Here is a 21,301-nt window from a genome sequence, read left to right on the forward strand (position 1 = left end):
AGTCACAATCACTACTCCGTACTGAGCACGTCATTTAGCTTTAAAATTCTCTTATCCTCCGCAATTCCATTATCCATCACAAAGTACCAATTGCGCCCACGATGAAGAGAGAAGACATTACCTACCTGGGCGCTGGTCCTGCCAGTCTCCCGACCGATGTTCTTGCGACCGCAGCTCAGGCTCTGCAAAACTACCAGGACACTGGCCTGTGAGGGGCACTGATCTGTGCGATCTTATCTGCAACCGTACCTGACTTCACATCTAGGGGTGTCGCCGAACACAGCCACCGCAGCGAAATCGCGGCCAACATCCTGAACAGCGCCAAGGCTGATCTTGCCAACTTCTTGGATATCCCCTCCACATACGAGATTCTCTTCCTGCAAGGTACATCGCTGCTCTATCCTTGTTTGCGACCGCAATTCGCTGATGGTTTGAAGGTGGCGGATCCGGCCAATTCGATGCGACCGTCTACAACCTCGTCGCTGTCTGGGTTGAGAAACAGAGACAGCTTATCGTCAAGCAGCGAGGCGAAATTAGTGAGCAGGAAGTACTGAGTGAATTGCGCAAGAAGGTCGAATCAGACCTGCGACTCGACTACCTGGTTACTGGATCGAAAGTCACCCCGGTCCATTGGGATGATACCCTGTACTAACTGACTATGCAGATGGTCGCTCAAGGCCAGCCAAGAAGCCATTCGCCTTCTTGGTCCTGAATATGTCAACATCGCCAGTGACGCCAGGACAGTCAATGATGGCAAGTTTGGAAAGATCGCGGATGAGTCGACCTGGAAGTTGAGCCGCAAGGCTGCCATGGTCTACAAGTGCGAGAACGAGGTGTGTATAATGCACCCATCATCATAACGATTGCTGACGCATGTCCACTAGACGGTTGATGGTGTTGAGTACCCTAGCTTCCCCAAGGTCCTGGAACCCAAGGGAACCGACGAAGACCCCATCGTTATCGGAGACTACTCCTCCACCATTTTGTCGAGACGGATCCCAGTTGAGGTATGACCCTATAAGTCCTTGTCAGTACCCTGCTTACTGGTCCTAGAACTACTCGATTATCTTCTTCGGAGCGTAAGATTTGTCAATGCCTGCACCAGGCACCATGTGCTGACCCCTTACAGACAGAAGAACCTGGGTGTTGCTGGAATTACCGGAGTGATCATTAAGAAGGATCTTCTGCCCCCCGTTTCTCCCTCGGCGTCTCCTGCTATCCTGCGCAAGCTGGGATTGCCAATTGCCCCCACCATTCTCGACTACTCCGTTGCCGCGAAGAACAACTCCCTCTATAACACCCTTCCCATCTTTGAGTAAGTCTCCACTGATGTACCAAGGTCCAGGTTGGTTTCACTAACAGCTTCAGTGTCTATATTGCTGGCCAAGTTCTCAAGAAACTACTTGCTACGTTCCCCGACAAGGTGGACGGACAGCAGGCCGTGGCTGACAGAAAGGCGAAGCTTCTCTATGAGACGCTCGATGCCTACCCGGAGGTGTACAAGGTCGTACCGGATAAGGCTGTGCGTTCAAGAATGAACGCCTGCTTCCGTGTGGTCAAGGTATGTACCCCAACGCTTGTGTTCGAGACAGGGCTAATCTTAGTAGGGTGGAAACGTCGACGATACTGAAAAGGCCTTCCTGAAGGGTGCCGTCGAGCGTGGACTTACCGGACTGAAGGGCCACAGAAGCGTCGGAGGTAAGTGATGAGCATAGCTGTGGTCAAGTACCGTGACTGACTAGAATAAAGGCATTCGTGCGTCCAACTACAATGCCGTTCCCGAATCCGGCATTGAAAAGCTTGCGGCGTACCTCAAGGAGTTCGCCACGGCATAGAGCAAAAAAATAATAAGAAGGGGTCTTCATCTGCAAAAGCATTGTTATTCATCACATGGGCCAGGGGCTACAGGGTATATACAGGAACGGATTCAACTTCGAAGGTTCAACCTATTAAGGATGGTTGCTCAACGACCAGCCTCATTTATTTAATTTTTGCATGATAGTTTCTGCATAGCATAGAGCAAGTAGAACTAGTTCGATACCATGCTAAAGCTGTGGTCAAGGTAAGGAAGCAAAGCCTTATGGTGGACGTCAAAGTCATGCATTAGCATTAAATATGCAGACAAGCACAATTGGTTGGTGCGGATGATAGCGTAATCAAAATTCCGATTAGTGAACAGCCCGAGCCGAGGCATCTCCTTTTCCGTCCCACACATCTCGTATATTATGCTCGAAAACATGGCGATATACATGCATAAAAGTAAAGTCTTCAACCGTCTAGAACCCTACTCTATTCGACCCACGCTAATAAATAATTAAGTGACCCAGTTTGGACGGGATGAAGGCCGTGACAAGTGGCAACTGGGCGGGAGGGGGGGATATGTCAGCAGCGTTTTCCTTGACTCTCCATCCTCTCCGAACCCCCCCCCAACGGCATTCCGCTTTGCATCAGCCATCCCCGCCAACGATGCAATGTCGTTTCCATCGTCAAGAGGAATTATGACCGACTCAGACACCGCTCTAGTCCCTTGGGAAAGCATCAACGAGCAGCTTTTCGGGACGCAGCACGTGCGATTAGACTCTTCAGCCACACCGCAGATCACTTCGCTGCTGTCAGCCTGCTCATATCCCGTACCCCAACAAATTAGGCAACCGCAACGAGAACCAGGGTACATTCAGGCACCATTACTTGGGTATGTGCCAGAAGTTGCACTATACAATGACGATCCCGACATGCAGGCGACTCAGCCCGCTGCGAAGCCCCCTAAACGCCCCCGCGGCGACGTAAATCGATCCGGATCATCGCTCAATAAAAGAGGTCGACCGCGAAAAGTAGTAGACGGCGCTGTGGATGAAGATCCAGAAGAGGTACGCGAGGATTGATCCTTTGTGCGCTACCGCCGGAACATTGATGACCTTAAGCAGAGACGGCGGAGACAAATCCGTCTTGCGCAACGTGCTTATCGCTCCCGAAAAGAAGCCAACATCTCGTCTCTTAAAAGCCGCATCTCCGAACTCGAGTCTGTGGTAGAGCAAATGAGCACGGCGGTTCTCTCTTTTAGTGATAAGCTGGTTCAGTCAGGGGTTTTGGCAGGCGATACTGGCCTGACGACGCATTTGCGAGATACGGTACAAGCATGTCTCACTCTAGCTAGGGAGGCTAGCAATGATGGTGAACAGGATGTTCCCATTGTTTCGCCGCCGCAGACAGAACAAGGCTCACCGGAACTTCTGACGCCTGAGCAGCAGACCCAACCACCAATCGTGGGATCGAATGAAAGCTTTCCATTCAGCTTCGGATCTAATTTTAATCTACATCTGGGGCAGGAAGGATTGCAGAAAACAGGAATTAGAAAGAGTCCTCGTTTCTTCGAATCGTTGGAGACATCTGAAATGGACTTGTCTCTTTTCACAGACCGCCTCCACATGTCGTGCGTTTACCAGGGGTGTTTCGCCCTGTGTGACGATTCCATCAGTATGGACAGGATACAGAAGCATTTCTGTCTGCTTCTCCAAATAATGGACAGGAAACGTATTGCATCATATTTCCAATCAGCTTTGAACGAGAAAGAGAGCCGGAAACGTTTCGAGGAGTGGGAAGATGTTCCATTCTTCAGCTTAGGGGGTGCAGGAACACATTACTCTCGATCTTCCTTGAAGTGCAAAGCCGCGGATCGTCCATTTCGGCCTGGAGTGCGATGGGTTTCCGTGCGGTCTGTGTCACAGTTTCCACCACATATACAGAAGCAGCTTGAAGGGGACTGGTTTGACATGGGTGACCTGGAAGGATATTTGCGCGAGCAGGATGTGCGTCTTCTCACATACCCTCCACTGGATCGTGCACAATACCAATCCAAGGGGAAAGCGATCAATGCAGCACGTTTCATACAAGGTAGGGTTCAAACCTCAACTCGCACTCCAATTTCTTTGGAGCCTTGACACTAACCATTGTAGCACTGTCCGCGAATGCGATATGTCTGGGATGGACACCGGGTTTCCGTCGCCGCGACGTGGAGATTGCCCTGCAGGGTTGTATATGGAGATAAAGTGGCCATGCCAACTAACCCGTGAAACAGACACTGGGATACCTCAGGTTCGGTTTAGAAGCCACCACGGCCGACCTTGTGTTGTGAAGTGTGCAATACCATAATCCCGTGTGTCGTAATGCGTCTTACGGGCTTTCTTGTGGCCAGTGGTATAGTACAATGGCGCGTGCTTTCCCATGCAAATACATACTGGCTCTGGTAGAGACCCCCAGTCAAGGACAGCAGAGAGATACAATATTTGTTCCCAAGGTACAACCAGATACCAAGCAGTTCAGCACAGACGGAATGCTATGAAGCGACAATCTCATCGGTATAGCAAGGGTGTCGAAAATGCATGAATGACGTGAAAGGGCAAGGAGTCAAGTACGAAGGGTCAATACTACCACTACCTTTCAGACTACCGTGTGGGTTATCATCCAAAGGACATCCAGCTCGCCGTGACCTAACGCGATCAAACGGAATCATGTACTCACCCTGACCATATCGGATTATTAATCTGGAGCTTTTGTATACCCTAGAAGGTTACTCTTATCTCCATCAGTGGTGCTCCATGATGAAGCTGTGCCAGATCAGTCTTCGGATTTCCCCATTCAGCACCCGAGCTCTGAAAGGCGTCGTTCTCCAGCCATGCCCGAGGTGAGTCCGCAATAGGTACGACTAGTGGGCAACATTTTAGAATCAATCTGCTCTGGCCAAAGTGATTACACTACCCACTAGTAGTATTTGGAAATGTACCCGGATTCATACATCTTCCTCTGCCTGTCACGGATGTGTCTTTGGCCTCGCCAATAACACAACCAGTTTCCAGGACATATTTTGAACCAGGCGGCCATGAGTTAACAAGAAGCACACCTACACCGGGACCAGCCTTCTTCCGGTTTAGCTAGCCCTCCACAGAAGAACGCAATGCAGTGGGGCATATGTCAGATGTGTGCCTTGCAGTTGTGGGACGGCACTAAGCTATGGAGTGTGACAAATGACAAATACAACCCCTCGAAGTGTGGTTCTGTTAAGCATTAAGATCCAGTCCGTCAGACATCTTTTGTTGATCCCTCCTGAATATGGATCATCCCCAATTCTAAATGCGCCAGATATCCTTCAACGTAAGCATCTATCTAGCTGCTTCGACAAGGTCATGGGGTATTCCGCTGGATGGAGTGTATTCAGCAAGAGTCTAGGCGACTGCCGGCCGAGGAAAGACAAGCGAATGCACGGATCCTAGATTCAAGAACCCGACATGGTGTTAGCGATCCTTCATCAGGGCTAGGTCCCGTGGGACCTGCATCTGGCTCTGCAGTCATATTCACGAGTCTCGATCCCCTTACTCCGTACTTTGTTCAATTCCCGACAACCTGCCAGAATAAAAGCCTCAGGTTGTAAGTACGACGGTGGCCGGGCAAAATTGCAATTGAGGCCATGCAATGCAAGGGGTGGTCAGGCTGACTTGGCTCATCGAGCTACGATATACGTAAGCTTATACTTCGTCACCCGGGTCATGAATGTTTAAGCGGGATCGAGCAATGGGGCTGGTAGTTGGAAACCTAGATTCTAAAGACCCAATTGTCTTTTGATTCGGGCTGGTGGACGGACCCATCCATGGGAGTGCCACGGGTCGCCAGGAGGCCACAGCTTATTTTTTTTCCTGACCTTTTCTTCCTCCCGAGTCTGAAATAATTTCGTATGACCCATAGGAGGGATAGCAAAGGCTTAGCGATCGGAGATTACGGCAATCTACCGGCCAGCAGCAGATAGATAGAAGAGGACAATTACAGGCGCGTCCAGGGGAAGGGTCATTCCAGCCACACCAGGGGCGCGGTCCCGTGGCTGACGGGGCTAAACCGGGTTGGGTCTCGCCGGCATTCTTCCCGGTCTTTTCTTCATTCTTTGCGTCTCCCCATCTTCATCCACGTCAAGGATCGGGGTTCATGACATGCTGCCGGTCAGCCTTCGCCATGCGGCTGGGTTCTAGAGCGGAACGCGAATGCTCTACGCATGCTGTGGTTGCTGTGGTTGCGCTACCCATGCTGGGCGATTCTCGCCCACTCTTTATGTGACTTCAAGAAACAACGGCGTGTCAGCGCTTCCCCACCCAGTGTCTAGACTCGACTAGTCCGCTCCGTCGGGACAGAAGCTGCTGGTGAAAAAGATGTTCCTAAAATAATTACGTCGTCAACTGCCAGACCGGGTTGTTGCCCCAGATCGGCAATCTGGTCCGGTTGCTGAGTGATTGTGACCTGTCAGAATCAACTGGTGGCCTGGTGGGTTAGGAATGTGACGGTTGCCGGGATAGCGTCAGGGGAACAGCTACACCACAACAAGTCTTCGGCTGAATCAATCTGATGGCCCACAAGTGAAAAACCAACCTGCAGGCGGTTCCTTGGGGAATCTGACCTGGCTGATTTCTCATGCAGGGAATTGGCAGGCCACGGTGTTAGTCGAATCTTTGGGCTTCTCCTGTTTCATCATCCCGCTGGGCTGTCTGGTCGCGTTTCAGGTTCCACCACCACGCTGCTGCTCTTGTCGCCGCTCCACCCGACATGCCTGGCCAAAGAATGAAGGCTGTGGACTCCTCAACTCCCATCTTGCCTCCGGCCTTCTTTGCGCTCTGATTCGTCTGGTCCCTGATGGCCCGCCCGAGGCACGAACCCGTCCTTCCAATGGGCGGCTCGTTGCCGCCCGTGAATGCATGGAATCGACAATAATGCCAGTGGTGGGCTGCAGGCTTGGACAGAGGCTGCGCTAGTCATATTGTCAGGGCGTTTTGCTTTTCTTATTTGTATATCGCCTGGTCTACCCCCGGCCTGCGTCATGTTCACATTGTTGTCTGCATTCTCTACATTTTTTCTTCCCATCCTTCCTATTTACGTTCTTTATTTCACTATTTTACTCTGGCAGATTGATCTCTGCAGTTTGTGCTACTTTCATTTCCACCCGTAGCCTAGACGGCTGTTTCCATTCTTTCGCTCTAACGTCGATCGTTTTGATAAGCGCCTTGATCCCCTGGTCCTTAGTTCTTTCCACCTCCGCGCATAGTTTACTCTCCAAACTGGTTGCCATTGCCGGACTTCAACAACAATGCCCTCCTCATCGCTATTATGGAGCGTAGGATCGCTCGCTCTTTCGTCGATGATTTTGCCTGCGGCGGCTAGCAGCTACGGACTGGTGGAGACCTGGAAGGGTGACGATTTTCTCCAGTTGTTCGATTTCTATACTGGTGCCGACCCTACAAATGGATTCGTCACGTACGCGAACCAGAGCTACGCCGAAAGCTCGGGCTTGGTCAAAGTCAATTCGAACGGATCCTTCTACATGGGTGTCGACCATACAACAAAACTAAGCACCACCGGACCCGGCCGAGAGTCGGTTCGTATCCAGAGCAACAAGTTTTACGACGAGGGTCTGTTTATTATCGATCTTCAGCACATGCCCGGAAGCATCTGCGGTACCTGGCCTGCATTTTGGTCTGTGGGGAAAAACTGGCCCGGTGACGGTGAGATTGATATCATCGAGGGCGTCAACAAGAACGAGGCCAACGAGATTGTATTACATACGAGCGGTACCTGTGAAGTATCCAGTCAGACAATGACCGGCTCGCTTTCGTCTACCGAATGTGGCGAAAATGCTGGTACTACTGGATGTGTTGTTAAGGGCACCAAGGGCTCTTCGGGCACGCCATTCAACGACAACGGCGGTGGTGTATACGCTATGCAGTGGACTGACGAATATATCAAATTCTGGTTCTTCGCTCGTGGCTCGGTTCCTACCTCCATTACCGAAGGCAGCCCCAATGTTACCGCGTTTGGCACTCCCATGGCCCACATGCAAGGCTCTTGCAGCATTGCCGAACACTTCAAGGCTCAACAGTTCATCTTCGATACCACTTTCTGTGGTGACTGGGCTGGTGGCGTTTACAGCACTTCTGGTTGCCCCGTGAGCGATAGTAGCAGTTCTTTCAAGAGCTGTGTTGCTTATGTTGCCGAGAACCCGACCGCATTTGAGGAGTCTTACTGGGAGATTAACTATATCAAGATCTACCAGACGGGGGCTGCGACTGCCTCTGGTGTTTCTAGCGCAACCGGAGTCTCCGAGACGGTCTCCGCCGTTGCCGAAGCCACCAATTCGGTTGTTACCACTGCTGTCAACACTGCCAACACTGCTGTTAATACTGTTGCTACCACTGTTGTCTCCAGTGCCGTTGATTCCGAAACCACGACAATCGTTCCTGAAACTACTGCGGTCGCTGCTTCTACCGCAGATGCTTCGGCTGCAACTGAGGACGGATCTTCTGTCTCCCAGTCTACTGAATATGTCACCATGACCACCACGATTTGCCCTATTGCCGAGAGCTCTGCCGCAGCTGCTCTTGCTGGCGGGAGCAGTGCTTCCGAGGTTAGTTCCAGTGAAAATTCCTCGACACCCAGCGTCAGTGGCGCTAGTGCTGAATCCAACGGTGGCGAGGGCGCTTCTGCTGCTACGCCTAGTGCCACTGGTGCAAGCGCTGAAGCTAACGGTGGTGAGGGATCTTCCTCTGTGGAAGCTAAGACTGCTGCTTCTGCCACGCCTTCCAGTGTTACTGGTGCAAGCGCGGAAGCCAATGGTAGTGACAGCGCTTCTGCTTCTACCCCCAGTGCAACTGCCGAAGGTAACACCGCCGAGGGTACTGCTGCTGCCACGCCTTCCAGTGTCACTAGAGCAAGTGCTGAAGCTAATGGTAGCGAGGGTGCTTCTGCTGCTGCCACTCCGTCCAACGTGAGCGGCGCCAGTGCTGAAGCTAATGGTAGTGAGAGTACCTCTGCATCTGTTGCTGCTAATGTTGGTTCTGCTGCCACCCCTTCCAGTGTCAGTGGTGCCAGCGCCGAGGCCAACACTGGCGACTCTTCCGCCGCCTCTTCCGCCGCCTCTACCCCTTCCAACGTGAGCGGTGTAAGTGCTGAAGCCAACGGCGAGGGTAACTCCAGCCAGTCTGGATCGGAATACTATGCTGCTCCCACCTCGAGCTCAGATGTCTCTGTCTTCAGCACTGTAACTACGCCTAGTACAACCCACGCGACTTCCACCGCTGCTGCCTCAACCGCCACCCAGGGTGTCTCTTCTTCCTCCGGCTCGGACTCGGGCTCTTCAGGCTCCTCCGCTGGATCTGCCACCACCCCCTCAACTCCCGTCTTCACAGGTGGTGCAAACAAGTTGAGCCTCGGCGGATCCAGTGTCATCGGTGCTCTTGTTCTTGCCGTTTTGCTTTAAGCCACCCCCCCATCTCTCTAGTTTCTGTCCTATGCAAGCCATATATCCTATGCTACCTGCAAGTTATCACCCTTTATGTACTATAACCTTAACCCTTATTTGCTTGACGCACGGAATTCTCCCTTACGATAAGGGTACACAGCACATCACATCATATCCTATCCCAGTCGTTCAGTTCAGTTTGTTTAGATATCCGCCTGTATTTCCTTTCCTTTCGGGCCTCACTTCCACATTCGATATCAACATCGAAATTAGATACTTAGCTTAGATAGCCAATTAAATCAAACCAAACCAGATCAATCAAGATATCAAATACCATCCCAACATAACCACAAACCCTTCCTACTCCTACTCTCCCCTCATCTACCCCTTTACATCCAAAGTACAGTTAATAATACCCCACCAATCCCCACACAAATCTATCCTCATTACCATTACTCCGGAAGTAAATACCTATGTCTGTGGCTGGGTGGGGACCTGATCAATTAGATATCTCATTCCCACTTTCTCCCCCGAACAAGAAGCCTACAACGAACTCTTATAGATAAATTAAAACCCAGACCATACTATTCTTAGTTCCTTACGTATTGATCAGAAAGAATTCAAGTATAGTTCTCTACGAACTGAAGTGGAGCCACCAAACCAAACACTTCAAGGAATAGGATCATATATATGAACTTGGAAATAGATTAACTTGTGTATATATTTACTCCCTGATAAAAAGAAGGAAACGGTTTATTTTTATATAAGTATAGAAATTGGGTGCTAGTTATGAGGAGAGAAAATCATGGTAATTCATTGAAGAAATAGGTAGAGTAAGTGAAGTTAGTACGGCTTTCGGATCGATTACTTGGTAAGATGGCTGGTTAGTTAGTATATTTAGTATTATATATCCAGTGAGTGATTAGTCGTGAGAGTGTGGAGGAGTGTACTGTATCAGGCAAGCGGGGTACCTTTTAGCTGTGCAATACACTACTCAGGCTTGTGGTAGGTAGGAAGGAGGAGGTAGGGTTATGAGTGGGTAGGTTGTTAGACTGTCAAGGGATGGATTAGGTTAATGTATAACAATGTGAGATGTAATCATACAGGCTATAAACAACTATCAACTTATTGAACACGGTAACGTAAAGAAGAATTATACAAATGATCGCCGAGACCCCCTTCGAGTGCGTCTCTCTGGTCGCTTCCATAAATAGTATTCACATAATGTTCGTCGTCGTCGATCACGGCTCTCCTCCTCCCCATTCTCAATCACCTTGTCATGTCCCCCGTCCTTGTCGTGGATGACATGTCTCCAGTTGTCGACTGTCTCGTCTACCTCGGCCAGATACCCCACTCCCAGGCCGTACGGCCGATAGTCCGGGTCCCGCTTCATCCGCTCGATCACGCTGAAGTGTAACTTGGCTCCGTCTGGTAGGAGTCGTCGTTCGCCGCCCATGTGCCATCGCGACATGGTGACTGTCCCGTCGGGCGCCACTTTGGGTCGTTTGATCGGCATGAATTCCATCGTGCGCCAGATCAATGTCTCCAACGGGTCGCCCGAGTCATACATCAGAGAGTTGTGCAGGAATGCTCGCTCTGCTTCGTACATCACGTCTTTATTGCACTCTTCTGACACCTTGAAGTTGAAACAGCCCAGTTTGTGCAACTGTCCCGACTCAAAGGTCAGTCCGGCATCAATGGCCTCTTCCACCATCCACATCAGAGGGATTTGGCTGGCCGACCAGTCCCGTCCGTTTTCTCGGGGCCATCCACCACCGACATCACTGTGACTACCGGCAAAGTAGACCTCCTCGAATTCCGTGTCCGCGTGGGGAATGAAGCCGTTATTGCCCCAGTACTCGAGATCTGCACGCTGGACCCATGTACTTGCCCGGGCGGACCTGGCATGGGCACGTAGCTTTTCAAAGAGCACGGGCTGGAACTTGCGTCGGCGTTCGTCGATGCTGACCGCGTGTCGCATAATGCGCGGTTTGGGGTGGGTTCGTAGGTCCTTGCGGGCCTCGTTGGCGAAGACGCTGTTGACCGTGTCGAACAGGCCGAGGAAATGGACTCGGCCTACCGACCGGCACATTGTGTCACGGAAGCTCCGCATGATGAAGTCGGCGTCGTCGGCGGGTTTGCCGCTGTCGGCGAACTTCCACGAAATGAAAGCCTTCCAGACGAGGGGAATGATCTCCTCGTTGTCTGCTGAGGTCAGCCCGATAAAGTCGAGCATCTCGTTAAGGAACCGCGCTGTGTATGCCCCGCGCGAGAACCCGAATAGGTAGATGTGGGATCCCGGCTCCCAGCGGCGGGCAAGGAAGCGGTATCCGTTAATAACATGTTGGGCAAATGAGGTGCCAAATGCTGAGTCAATGAGTTTGTAGATAGGACGGTTGCTGAATGGGATAGGAATGTTGGCGACATTCCCAGGCGTCATGTCCTCGGTTCCGATTCCAGCTACTTATGTTAATATGTATCATCCACCGCGAGGAGGAACCTACGTTGATAGTAACAAACTAATCAGTCAGCTATGACCATTACAACATCAAGACGACTCACATCTGTCTTTCTTTTTGCGGTCCAGCATGCGGAAGATTTTCAAAATATTGCTTTCTCCACCATCCGCGCGAAAGGTATTCCCTGTTCCATCGAAACAGAGGACCAACTCCCGCGTCGGACTTTCTGGAGGGCAGAGGCAGTCGGGATTCATCGTGATGAGTGTTGACTTTGAGAGAGGACATCGCCGGTGGGCAGCGCCGGCGGCACCCTTCATTTAAAGCATCGGCCTGACAGCTTGCATTAGCTGAGGTGTCTGAGAGTTGGCAGTGTTGGGGCATTGTCGATCCTGTGGGGATATCAATAGCCTGGCAGTAGTGGCTGGGGTTTCACCGCATATGCAGGGCTTAGTGTATGCCATGAGTCAAATGTGTAGACTGTATGACTGTTGACCACCCGAATCAGGGTTCAGAAAATGCTACAAGGCTGTAATCAGTGAACAGGTGATTGCCATACACCAGGTTCGAGCTGAGATAAGCATAGATGGTCAGCATCGTGGCGCAATTCGTGTTCGTGCCCGGTTGGTGATCTCAGGCGTCCAAGGAGCGGATATGACCTATCACCGGATATGATGTGATGATGCATTTATAGACAATATATGCATGCATTGCCGTTCATTGCAGGTGCCAATCGGCAGCTTGCGAGACGGGTGCACCGAGTCGCTAACAATAGGTTGCCTCTTGACTTGGCTTTCAAGTTCTCAGCTCTTGGCTGTTGGTAGTGCCACCCGGCCTTGCATCTGCAGGGCAACACGAAATCAGGCCAAATCTGCGCAATGATATCAGCAAGGCGCCTCATGGTATAACGGAAACAATGGTGACGTCGAACGAGGCTCAGCTTCCTTGAGTATGGGATCGGAAGTAGCGAGTTGAACAGAGCGAAGCAATTGTAAGTGCAACATTGATAATGGAATAGTCCGCACATGTACTCGTGCTGTACATGTCAAATGCTGAATGCCATCCCGCTTAGACAAGTAATATTCCTGTGACTGATGGTGACCACTGCTCCGTCCGGCGTGGTTCGCTTTCAGGGTGTGGAGTTAGTGTGCCCAATGGTCACTGTCCATGATAAGCTCAGTTTGAGTTGGCTAGTTGCTCCACTTTTGGGGATGGACCAAGAGATGGATGCCATGGCACCAGTGGGCCGTCGATCGTCTGCCTCTATCCGACTGTAATCTTCAGTCGGCGCATGGCAAGATCATGAACTTAGGATACCTGCCATTGTCTATCACTGAACAGAGTCTTCTCCTTCGATTGATATTATGATGAATTCCTAGCTGGTGCAGTCCAGAGTGCGTTCTCTGATGCTGCACTCATCTGAGGGGTAGATTAAGGAGACAAGCAAAAGGATAACCGAGAGGGAAAAGTAAGATCTCTTCCTCAGGCAGCAATGATCCCCGCCCGGCGATCCAGCCAACAAACATCCATCCAACCATCGTCACGGCCTCAACGCAATGCCTTCCCCCTCCTCCATCTCATTTTCACTTTCCCTGCTAACAGCAGGCTATCTCGCTTTCTGCAGTCTCACGCCCCGAACCTCCCCGCCAACACCAAATCCAATGCGCCGACCGTGTCCGCCTGATCGCAGGCCCGATCACCACCGTCGTAACGCACCTCAACTCGGCCTGCATCATCTACCACGCTCTTATCGCGTTGTTCAAAGGCAACTATGGGCACCATGGTGCCAATGACATGACCACCACTAGTGACAGAGCCTACCTCGAAGCAATCTGCCCCCACCCGAGCAACCTCCCTCCGCACCTCTTCGCCTGGTCCGCCACCACCACCCTCTGCCTACTCTCCCTCACCTTGGGTGCCTCCCTTCGTCTCTCTGCATTCAAGTTCCTCGGTCGGAACTTCACCTTTCAGCTCGCGCAGCCAGATACCCTAGTCACCGGGGGGATCTACCGATTCGTGCAGCATCCGAGCTACACGGGATTATGGTTACTCGCGACAGGATACTTGGGGCTGATAATGCGATGGGATGGTGCGGTCGCCTGTACGATAGATTCCATCTCATTGGCAAGACTGTCCGGATGGGGAGGATGGGTGGTAGGAGTGTTGGTGACAGTGCTGATTCATTCCACGGTGATGCGGGTACGCGATGAAGAGGGCATGTTGCGGGCACAATTCGGACAGCAATGGGAGCGATGGCATTCAAAGACGGCGAGATTCATTCCATATGTGATCTAGAAACTGTACATCTACGAAACAACCAATCTTGTTGAAAGAGTAGCATCGCACGGCATCAAGCCAAGCTCGGAACAACTCCGATCCGCGCTCGACTCCGCATCTCCGCCAACCGATGATCTCACCCCAGCTCTCTTCTCTACCTACCAACCTACCTCTACCTCTCACCACTCCCATCCACTCCCACCCAAATCATCACAATGGGTCTTCTCGGCCGCGCCGCCAAAATCACCACCATCGGTGCCGGAGCCACCGTGGGTTTCTTCTTCGCGGCAGTCCGTCACAATGAGTTCGTGCCGATGACCACGACCGACCCTCTGTTCCAGCACCCTCTGTACCAGAAACTCAACCCATCGAACAACCCCGCCAGCTACGATCTGTGCGTGCGTCAGGTACCTCTCAAGGACATTAAGCCCGCGTTGCTTGAAAAGCCGGGTCGATTGACCGAGGCGTTCTGTGCCGGTGTATGGAGTGGATTCGGTGCGTTTCCCCAACACAACACCCAATATCCCCTCCAATCCTCCAACACCCAATCCAGTCAAACTAACAAACATCGGATATAGGATACGCCTACCAACGCCGCTACCTCTCCAAGAAATATGAAGGACCCGAAACCTCCTCGCACCTATGGACCCGTGCCGACCTCCGCGCTGCCACCTACGACGTCGGCACCAAGATCACGGACCACTTCGAGGTGGTGGAGAAGACACCGGAGCGGATTGTGGTGCGGTGCGGCGATTCGCCACGGAATGCGGACGTGCGGGAATCCGATGGATTGTTTGAGATGTCGACGGAGGTGAAGCCGGAAAAGGGCGTTGCGGAATTCCGTCTCAAGAGTTTGTTTTTCCAGGGCAAGGGAAAGGCGGAGGGGGAGCCGATGCCTTCGCATGTGTTGTGGTTGCATAAGCAGTATACTAAGTTGTGGTTGGAGACGGCGTTGGGGAATATTTGGCGGTAATTCATGCACTGATGGGATGAATTGGGGGGGGTTGATCGGGTGGTTGGTGAGGTGTGGATTGGATATTTACTGGATTGTTAATATGGGGTCTTGTTACTGGTAGAAGTTATATGGTGGTGCAGTACTGATAAACTACACTTACATTACACCTCACTTCACCTCCATAATGATCAGGAAGACATAAATAAAGAATGACCTCATATTACCTCCAAATAATGACCATCAAGACGTCAATGAATAACCAGCTACTACCACTACTATTACACATAATAACCCAACCCAATAATAAATCCCCCACCCTTGAACCCACTACAACAATCCAAAAATATCCAAGAAAGACAAGGAACACCAATCTACGAAGCACTTGTAAATACCAAGTAAATACCCACCCAACATTCTCGAACCCCGATCGAAACCCCACCTTACCCCCTACCGGTCCCTACCAGAGCTGGATAAAATAAAGTTAACCACAAGATTAAAGCCACATACAAACCAGCTTATCCTTGTAATTATCCTGTCCTGAAAGAAAACCCACCCACACTCCCATCCATCTAGCCTACTATTAATTCATCCAATCCATTAAACCCACATCAAATGCAAATACCAAATACCAAACACCTAATCTAAATCAAGAGTGAATGGAATTGAATGTGAAGGATGGATGGATGGGATGGGATGTCTTATACAAGAAACCAACCTAGTACAGTACACTAAATACATAATTCAACACGGAGGGAGGACCAGGTAAGAGTAGTAGTGACAGACTGACACATGTCAAACCAACATTATATGTTATATGTTATATGTACCATGGATCGGTTGATCGGTATCCCCGTCTTATTCCCACGGAACAGAAATGCCGCGGGAGGGGGTATGGGTTGGGGGGTTTACTATAAGTAGAATGAGATATCTTATACCGTACCGTACCTATTCCACGGACTCTCAATACTAACACTAACTTTAGTACTTACCAATAGGACTAGTAGGTAGGGCTGGTTTGGGATTTAGAACCCTAGTAATGTGGTTTAGTACCTACTCGCAAGTCCATTCGAATCATAGGTTTGAGAAGATGTTCGGTTTTGGGGGCATTATTTCTGAGTAAGTTTCGTGGTGACAGGAAGGTTTATTGCATGTTGGTTGTTGGTAGGGTTAGTATGTTACTTTCTTGGAGCGAATTGAAATATCTTGAGGGAGTTGGTAGGATTGTTTGAGTTTGGGTAGGTTTAAGAAACTTTGTTGATTATGGCGATGAGGATAATGGGAAGGGTGAGGAGTGCAATGTGTTAGGTGTCGTTTTTAGTATAGGAGAAAGTATTGGATTAGAGCACAATTGACTGTGTGAGTTTGATAAATAGATGGAAGGAAGAAAAGAGAATTCAGTCTCATCCCACCTGGACCAGGAAGTACACTACTAGTAGTAGGCAAGATATGAATATCCAGATCGAATATATACTAGTAAATCAAAGTCAAACAGGGAACAACCTACCTATCTTCCTACCAGGCTATCCCTACTAAATATATACCACTGACCAAGCCATAAGTATCCCTAAAGGATGAAAATCCCGTTAAACACTACAAAAAAATTTAATACTAGTAGTGTAGCGGTGAATACCCCTCCCCCACACCCATCCCTTTCACCCCACATATGACACCACATCCCCATACATGCATACATGCACAAACTATAAAAAGCCCTGAAACGGTAATCCTGCATTATATATATCTATATCCATGCACGATAATCCCCATCTTACGCAATCCGCAAATGTATTTCTGCATTTCTGCACATGTGAAGAAACCCGTTAAGTAATAACGGAAAGTTTATCTTTCTGCATTGGAATGTGGATTGCAGATTGCAGATTAGATCAACATTTATCATTCAGCAGACAGGAAGGGCAGCTGATGTATATGTAAGGGGTTTGGATATTGCAGACATGTCGGTCGGAGTATATCATTCTTCAATCCAAGTTGGAGTTCAGATCCAATACTATGTGTGTTGGAAGTAAGGGATCTTACTTTATCAATACCTAGTTATAGATAGTTCATAGACATTCGATGTAGTATAATATCATAGTCTCAGGCGGCAAGTAACACCATGTATATCAATCAATAAACCAAGAACAAATATGACACCTCCCAACCCAACGCCAACCCAACCCAACCAAACAACCTAGGTATCAATACTAAAGCCAAATCACATCACAGCATAGACGAATCCTCTTTCCTTACCGCCTCAATCACCGACTCCATCCCGGGATTCCCATTCCAGATGCCGGTGATCTCCAAGCCTGCTTCATCCAACAACTCGCGCCACTGGCGCTCGGAGCGCTCCACGCCCGACCCGATGCTCATCATTTGGATGTCCAGCGACGATTGCAGAAGCGGGGCGTTCGTGTCCGGCAGGACAAAGTCTACAATGATGATGCGGGAGTACGTAGGGTCCATGGCCGAGATGGTGTTGACGAGAATCTTGCGACAGATGTGGTCGGGCCAGTCGTGGAAAATGGCGCGGAAGTAGTATGCTCTTGCGCCTGTGTTTGATTAGTTGATGTAAAAGGTGGTGGCGGATATGGAGGGGGGGTGTATACCTTTGATAGGTTGTGGGTCGAGAAAGCTATACCCCATACCCTGGATACCTTCGCCCGGACAGCGAGTCACTACCTTGGAAAGGTCTTGTAGGATCAGCTGTCCCGGGACTTCGGGGTGCTTGTCATGGAACTTCACCAGGTCGTGGCCCTGGTTTCCACCTACGTCGACGAGAAATACTGCTTCTGGATGGTCCATTACATCGGTAGTTAAGCGCTCGACTGGATATACGTCAAACCAGCTGGGCTTGCCGGAGCGACGACTGGACATGTATGAGTTGAAGAGACCCTGACGGTGCTTGCTCTGGGCGAGCCATTCGAACTGACTTTGGCCGACAGCCCATTGCATGGGAGAGCGAGAGTAGTCCTTGGGAGCGATGTAGCGGTGTTCCCGAAAGTAGTCTGGGAGTTTGGCGAGGGTCGGCAACGTGAGATCATATCTATGCCGTTAATATTGCATACTCACGCAGATATTGATAAACGTACATGCAGGGAATCCCATCTCTCCCGATCGGCTGGGTCAGGACAGCGGTCTTGTCGGTCGCAATGTATACCTCAGATTCATGGCTGGCACACAAGCCGAGTGCAACCATAACTCGCATCAGGCGGACTATAAAGTTAGAAAGTATAATAGGCTCGTGGATCGCTCATTCTCACCAATGAGTCCCCTCTCCGCCCCAGTGGATGTGGCCAGTTGGGTGGCCGACAGTCCGCGCTTGCTCTGCTCCAACAAGGGAAAAATGCCCAGGTCCATAACGGTGCGGAGGGCTGCATTCTGCGGAGGCTGCATGCATGTTAGCCGCCAGCGACGAACAATGGCAAAAGCAACCTACCTGGTAGATCAGGCGCAGCACCGTCTCCGTTGGAGTCTCAACTGCCAGACGCAACTTGTCGATCAGACCAAGTAGCTGGAAATGCGATGCTGGGGAGCGACCCGGGCTTTGATCCTGCAAAGCGGCCTGCTTGATGTCCTCCACCATGGAGAGAAGGCTTGGTTCGTCGAATGTCGCCATGTTTACATGCAGTCGTGAGTGCAGTCGTGACAGAAGAATATACAGAGGAATGGAGAATGAAGCACGTAGGTAAGAGAGAGATGCAATGATGGTGCAGCGGTGAAACAGCTGCAGGTCCAGGGATTATATAGAGCTTCGCGGATCCAAAAGCCGCGCCAGCTAGAATCCAGATCAATAGCTCCGTCGATTCACCAGGTTAGGAGCAAGGTGCTCATCCGGTCCGATCTGCCCGTACTTAGACTTCTGAAAACGGCAATCCTGGTAGGACGGTCGCATCGGCAGGATTCCCAGGGCCAGGATAGCTGCAGAAGGGGTGTGGACCAGATCCTGATCGCCGGGGAGGCCTCGTCTCACCATGACACAATGGTCGCAAAAGCACCTCGCCGCATGAATCACGTCGCACGGTCTCCCTCGAGTGCCTAAAGTCAGTTCTGGTCCAGCTGACAAATGACCTCCCAATACAGGCATCCAATCTATCTGTGGCAATGGCTTTCAATAGCCTGGGGTCATGTCCCTCCCTCAGTGAAGGTTCAATGGATCTGACGCAGCTGCAGAACCTTGTCGTAAACCTGACTGCTCCGCCCATTGTTCCTGGCCAGCGCCACAATGCCACCCGGAAAGTACTAAACTCAGTAAAAGTAGTAAAGTACGGAGTACTAAATTTCCGTTAGTCCCTTGAAGTCAGTCAAAGGCCACCGCTCCGGCTGGCCCAAGCTCGGTACATCTGAATGTAGGTGTGTGATGTATGTATGAAGCTATGGCTCCCACCAGCAGTATGTCAGACCCGAAGATCCGTGGGAGATCATAGGCCTCCAGCGCAACCAGAGATACCCCTCCTCGGGGATTGGGCTAAACCCCGTCCTGTCACCAGAGGTACTTACTATGTACGAAGGTCAGGACTTTGGTCACGGTCGGGCCATCGACCAGGCGGATCTGTTCCAGGATGCTGGAAACAGCTGCATGCGGCTTCCCATTGGCTGCTGGTTGCTGGGCTGGACTGATCGTACGGAAATCTGTAAAAAAAAATAGACTCCGGGTCCGTGCTTATCGCCGGCAAGTGAGGCAAGATCAATATCCAATTAGCTACATATTCCCCCCTCCTGGGATGATGGGATCGACACCCATGAATCATTCGACACGTTTGCGATCGGATTCTTGCGAGTATGGAATGAAGCGACCGACTGAATAGCTGCAGACATGGTAACCCCCGGGTTTCCGGCCCCCGTGACTCCCGGCCAGATCCATCCTGGCCCCCCTGGCCTCCGCCCTAATGGGCTGAAGAAATTTCGAGCCTGTGGATTGGCCATGGTCTGAGACACCGGGAAAATTCGAGCCCCTCCTGTGTAACTAGTGGCATTGCTATGGTGCTTATCTGGTCGGATCCTCCAGTGATGCGAGCTATGTGATTAGTTGGCTAGACCGCCGATCCCTCAACAAAGGCGCCTGACCCTAAACCCCCGGATGCAATTGGTAACACGAGCCAGCCAATCCTGACAGGCGATCCGTCTATTTTCAGAGAAATGGCAGGAGATTAGATAGATCATGCGCGGCGAGCCCAATAATGGTCGTTTCTTTTTCAGCTCCTGGCTTGGTGGCGCGTCGGATGTCCGGCATTCTCAAGAACAGGGCTTGGGGAACATTCGGTGAGCAGCTGCAGGCAGGAAATCCCGTCAAAAGACCAATCCCATGGATACACACAGCTTTGGCGCCGTCCATCTGCATCTCATGGCGACAATGTCCCAATGCTGCAATATTATCGGCCACTGCTGCTTCATCCCGTAGCTCCCGGGGCATCACGACAACCGAATCTCTCGACGGCCCCTTTCCGGCCAGCCATTAGGACTTTTGTGGCCACCGAACAGGTCACATCATAGAATATACGATCCACCGGATTCAGCTCGTGGCGTTCCGATCAGGAGAATGTGGCCATCCCCTCGAATAAGGGCCACCATTGTATGTGAAACACAGATAAAACCATCAGTGTCAATAGCTTCTCATACTGGACACAATAATTCAGAGTGAGGCGGAGAATTTGTCAGTTCATCGCTTCGCGTCAGAGTTGTCGCACGGTCCGTCGTGATCAAGTACCATGCTGGGATGATGCAAAGAGAAAGTACGCTGCAGTTGCACGGACCAGTTGGTCAACTGGAGAGCTCCGACTATGGCTGAGCAATGGCTCGAACTAATGAATTCAATTGTCAGCCATCCGAGGTGGCGGTGCAGCCATCGTCCTCTGGCCGTATGTAGTACTTCCAGTCTATCCACTGTCCAGCCCCTGTCGAAGAATGGGAACAGCCATTTGCGTCCCCACCCAGTCGACAGGTCAGAAACAGCCAGGCAGTAAGGTTGAACACGAGTCCACGGACTGTCCGAGTGTCCGACATGGCCTTCTGCACGGGTATAGTGGACCCTAACCCCTCGGCCATTTCGTCGTAACCCTCGTTTGCGGGCATTTCATTTGTCGGCTGTGGCACGTCGGGCCTCAATTTCCGCCCGCAAAAGTCCCAACAAAAAAACCAGGAAGCGAGCAAAGCCGAAAAAACAATCATGGGAAAAGCAACGATCAGGATCCCTGTAAGACAGTACGACCCAGCGTAAGACTGCCCGATCAGCGATCGATCTACCATTCCCGATGGAGCGATCCAGGTTCCTGGGCCGGGAACCCGGTTACGGGGGCGGGTTCCCGCCCTAGCCTGGCCCTAGTCTTTTAGTTAGTACTCGCGGGATGC

General features: G+C 51.0%; 7 protein-coding genes across 7 annotated transcripts; 4 read left to right on the forward strand and 3 right to left on the reverse strand.

The window, feature by feature from the left end:
- Window positions 1-23: 23 nt before the first annotated feature.
- On the forward strand, window positions 24-2,153 carry BO94DRAFT_534409 (O-phospho-L-serine:2-oxoglutarate transaminase). Its single transcript, XM_025611544.1, has 10 exons — window positions 24-208; window positions 266-384; window positions 438-612; window positions 665-833; window positions 885-1,007; window positions 1,054-1,079; window positions 1,130-1,315; window positions 1,369-1,561; window positions 1,608-1,698; window positions 1,750-2,153. Exons 1-10 carry the CDS (start codon window positions 102-104, stop codon window positions 1,833-1,835), a joined length of 1,275 nt encoding a protein of 424 aa, XP_025468548.1. The 5' UTR covers window positions 24-101; the 3' UTR covers window positions 1,836-2,153.
- Window positions 2,154-2,498: 345 nt separating this feature from the next.
- BO94DRAFT_463851 (bZIP transcription factor) lies at window positions 2,499-4,045 on the forward strand (the record flags this gene model as incomplete). Its single annotated transcript, XM_025608040.1, has 3 exons — window positions 2,499-2,867; window positions 2,925-3,891; window positions 3,954-4,045. 3 exons carry the CDS (start codon window positions 2,499-2,501, stop codon window positions 4,043-4,045), a joined length of 1,428 nt encoding a protein of 475 aa, XP_025468549.1.
- A 3,075-nt stretch (window positions 4,046-7,120) lies between these two features.
- On the forward strand, window positions 7,121-8,080 carry BO94DRAFT_433950 (glycoside hydrolase family 16 protein; the record flags this gene model as incomplete). The annotated part of the gene is made up of 1 exon (XM_025607484.1): window positions 7,121-8,080. A coding segment is annotated over one exon (960 nt), but the record flags the coding sequence as incomplete, so codon positions are not given.
- A 2,341-nt stretch (window positions 8,081-10,421) lies between these two features.
- BO94DRAFT_584884 (T6SS phospholipase effector Tle1-like catalytic domain-containing protein) lies at window positions 10,422-11,981 on the reverse strand (the record flags this gene model as incomplete). Its single annotated transcript, XM_025615659.1, has 3 exons — window positions 10,422-11,728; window positions 11,773-11,787; window positions 11,831-11,981. The coding sequence occupies 3 exons, from the start codon at window positions 11,979-11,981 to the stop codon at window positions 10,422-10,424; spliced, it is 1,473 nt and encodes a 490-aa protein (XP_025468551.1).
- Window positions 11,982-13,247: 1,266 nt separating this feature from the next.
- BO94DRAFT_565405 (methyltransferase family protein) lies at window positions 13,248-15,181 on the forward strand. The gene is made up of 4 exons (XM_025614494.1): window positions 13,248-13,398; window positions 13,490-13,943; window positions 14,147-14,496; window positions 14,580-15,181. Exons 1-4 carry the CDS (start codon window positions 13,281-13,283, stop codon window positions 14,972-14,974), a joined length of 1,317 nt encoding a protein of 438 aa, XP_025468552.1. The 5' UTR covers window positions 13,248-13,280; the 3' UTR covers window positions 14,975-15,181.
- Window positions 15,182-17,041: 1,860 nt separating this feature from the next.
- On the reverse strand, window positions 17,042-18,937 carry BO94DRAFT_490769 (S-adenosyl-L-methionine-dependent methyltransferase). Its single transcript, XM_025609131.1, has 5 exons — window positions 18,393-18,937; window positions 18,217-18,343; window positions 18,046-18,169; window positions 17,563-17,999; window positions 17,042-17,505 (listed from the first exon to the last, which is right to left on the reverse strand). The coding sequence occupies exons 1-5, from the start codon at window positions 18,570-18,572 to the stop codon at window positions 17,174-17,176; spliced, it is 1,200 nt and encodes a 399-aa protein (XP_025468553.1). The 5' UTR covers window positions 18,573-18,937; the 3' UTR covers window positions 17,042-17,173.
- BO94DRAFT_43067 (uncharacterized protein) lies at window positions 18,690-19,832 on the reverse strand. The gene is made up of 2 exons (XM_025607475.1): window positions 19,454-19,832; window positions 18,690-19,228 (listed from the first exon to the last, which is right to left on the reverse strand). The coding sequence occupies exons 1-2, from the start codon at window positions 19,702-19,704 to the stop codon at window positions 18,808-18,810; spliced, it is 672 nt and encodes a 223-aa protein (XP_025468554.1). The 5' UTR covers window positions 19,705-19,832; the 3' UTR covers window positions 18,690-18,807.
- Between the last annotated feature and the right edge of the window lie 1,469 nt (window positions 19,833-21,301).

This window comes from Aspergillus sclerotioniger (assembly GCF_003184525.1).
Source record: "Aspergillus sclerotioniger CBS 115572 chromosome Unknown BO94scaffold_11, whole genome shotgun sequence".
Lineage (NCBI taxonomy): Eukaryota > Fungi > Ascomycota > Eurotiomycetes > Eurotiales > Aspergillaceae > Aspergillus > Aspergillus sclerotioniger.